The following is a 1,440-nucleotide window of genomic DNA, read 5'->3' as shown; positions in this document are numbered from 1 at the left end:
TTGTGATTTTCCTAGTTAGCCATTCATAGTGAACCCTAGCTTGGCTTATAGGAGATAGCTCTTGAATTCCATTGATTGCAACTATTGTTTGTCCTTTGCAATGTTTGAATTGATTGAGTGATCCTTCAATTAGCATAATCATTGAACTTGCATGTGGAACCTACATCCCTAGTGTTTAGTATATTGAATTTTTCGATTTATCTAGCTTTCTCGATACCTTAGTTACCAACCCTATCTCTCTGCAATCTTCGAAGTAACTTGACCTAGGCTATAGCTTGCACCTACTCATTCCTTTGGGTTCGACCCTTGACTTACCATATACTCGTATTAGGTTGGTCGAGTGTTTATAAATTTTGTTTGGCTCTAGAAAAGGGTAGAAACAACCTACTTTTCCCTACGTCAATACAGGGTTAGGGAATGAAGGGCGTTGTTCCCTCCACATCGCATCCCATTCATTTCTCAAATTAGAACCTACTTCATCATAATCATTAACATAAGTAGAATGAGCGTGACGAGGACTAATGGGTGGAGAAGGAACATATGCTTCATCATCCATTATAGGAGGATCGGCCACTGGAGTAAACTTTTTGGCTCCTTGGGCACATCCCCCAAAAACTTGATCCATCTTGTATTCAAGCTCAAGTTCAGTTCCTTCATCACGAAAGATTTTAAATTTTGCATTTTCCTATCGAAAAAAGAATGAGTTAAAATTTTTCTTACCTTCCCCCCATCTTGTTAATCATTAAACAACACTCTTATGATAACATTAAAAAAAACAAACCTTTACTTTTAATGTCCACCACTCATCAATCGCGGCAACCGTTCCTTTCTCATGATCCCACCCTAAGCCGGTTTCCTTCGATTTCAATTGCTTCCAAAGTATCCATTTAGTCCTCATTCCATCCAATTTGTTTTTTAAGCCGGCCTTTATCCCATGCTAAGTTTGTGGTATTTTCCCTATTTTCTACCACTTTTTTCCACAATAAGTTGTGTGAAGTAATAGCACCATTTTTTCCTTTACTCCACAATGTGTTTTTAATACTAAGATAAAAAGTATGTGGATTAATTCATTGGACCAAATTATTCGAATTACATTCACCAATTCTTGGATTTCTCCGTCATTTATCCTCTCCCCTATGTGATAACTTTTGTTTTTCTTTGGGACCATCCAAACATAAGTAAGTAAAAACATTATTACACAAACATTTCAACTCATATACTATATAGCAAAATGAAACACCAAACTGTGATACGAAAGATGTAAATAACAACTACATATAACAAGAAAATTAAAGTATAGAATAGCAAGTTTTTAAAAGTCAAACTCTTAAAATAAAATACTAACATGGACAGGACATATAAAAGATGTAAACTGCAAATTCTTTTCTAAAAGATGTAAATTACAAATTCAATGTTCTAATATATGCTAGCAACAATTGT

At 34.9% G+C, this 1,440-nt stretch overlaps 1 protein-coding gene across 1 annotated transcript; it reads right to left on the bottom strand.

Moving 5' to 3' along the window:
* Window positions 1-394: 394 nt before the first annotated feature.
* On the bottom strand, window positions 395-898 carry LOC145577913 (uncharacterized). Its single transcript, XM_081635333.1, has 2 exons — window positions 782-898; window positions 395-685 (listed from the first exon to the last, which is right to left on the bottom strand). Exons 1-2 carry the CDS (start codon window positions 896-898, stop codon window positions 395-397), a joined length of 408 nt encoding a protein of 135 aa, XP_081491459.1.
* Window positions 899-1,440: the final 542 nt, after the last annotated feature.

This window comes from Chenopodium album, chromosome 14, assembly GCF_948465745.1.
Source record: "Chenopodium album chromosome 14, dcCheAlbu1.1, whole genome shotgun sequence".
Lineage (NCBI taxonomy): Eukaryota > Viridiplantae > Streptophyta > Magnoliopsida > Caryophyllales > Amaranthaceae > Chenopodium > Chenopodium album.
The sequence above is the reverse complement of the archived record's forward strand: the minus strand, read 5'-3'. Positions and strand labels throughout refer to the sequence as shown.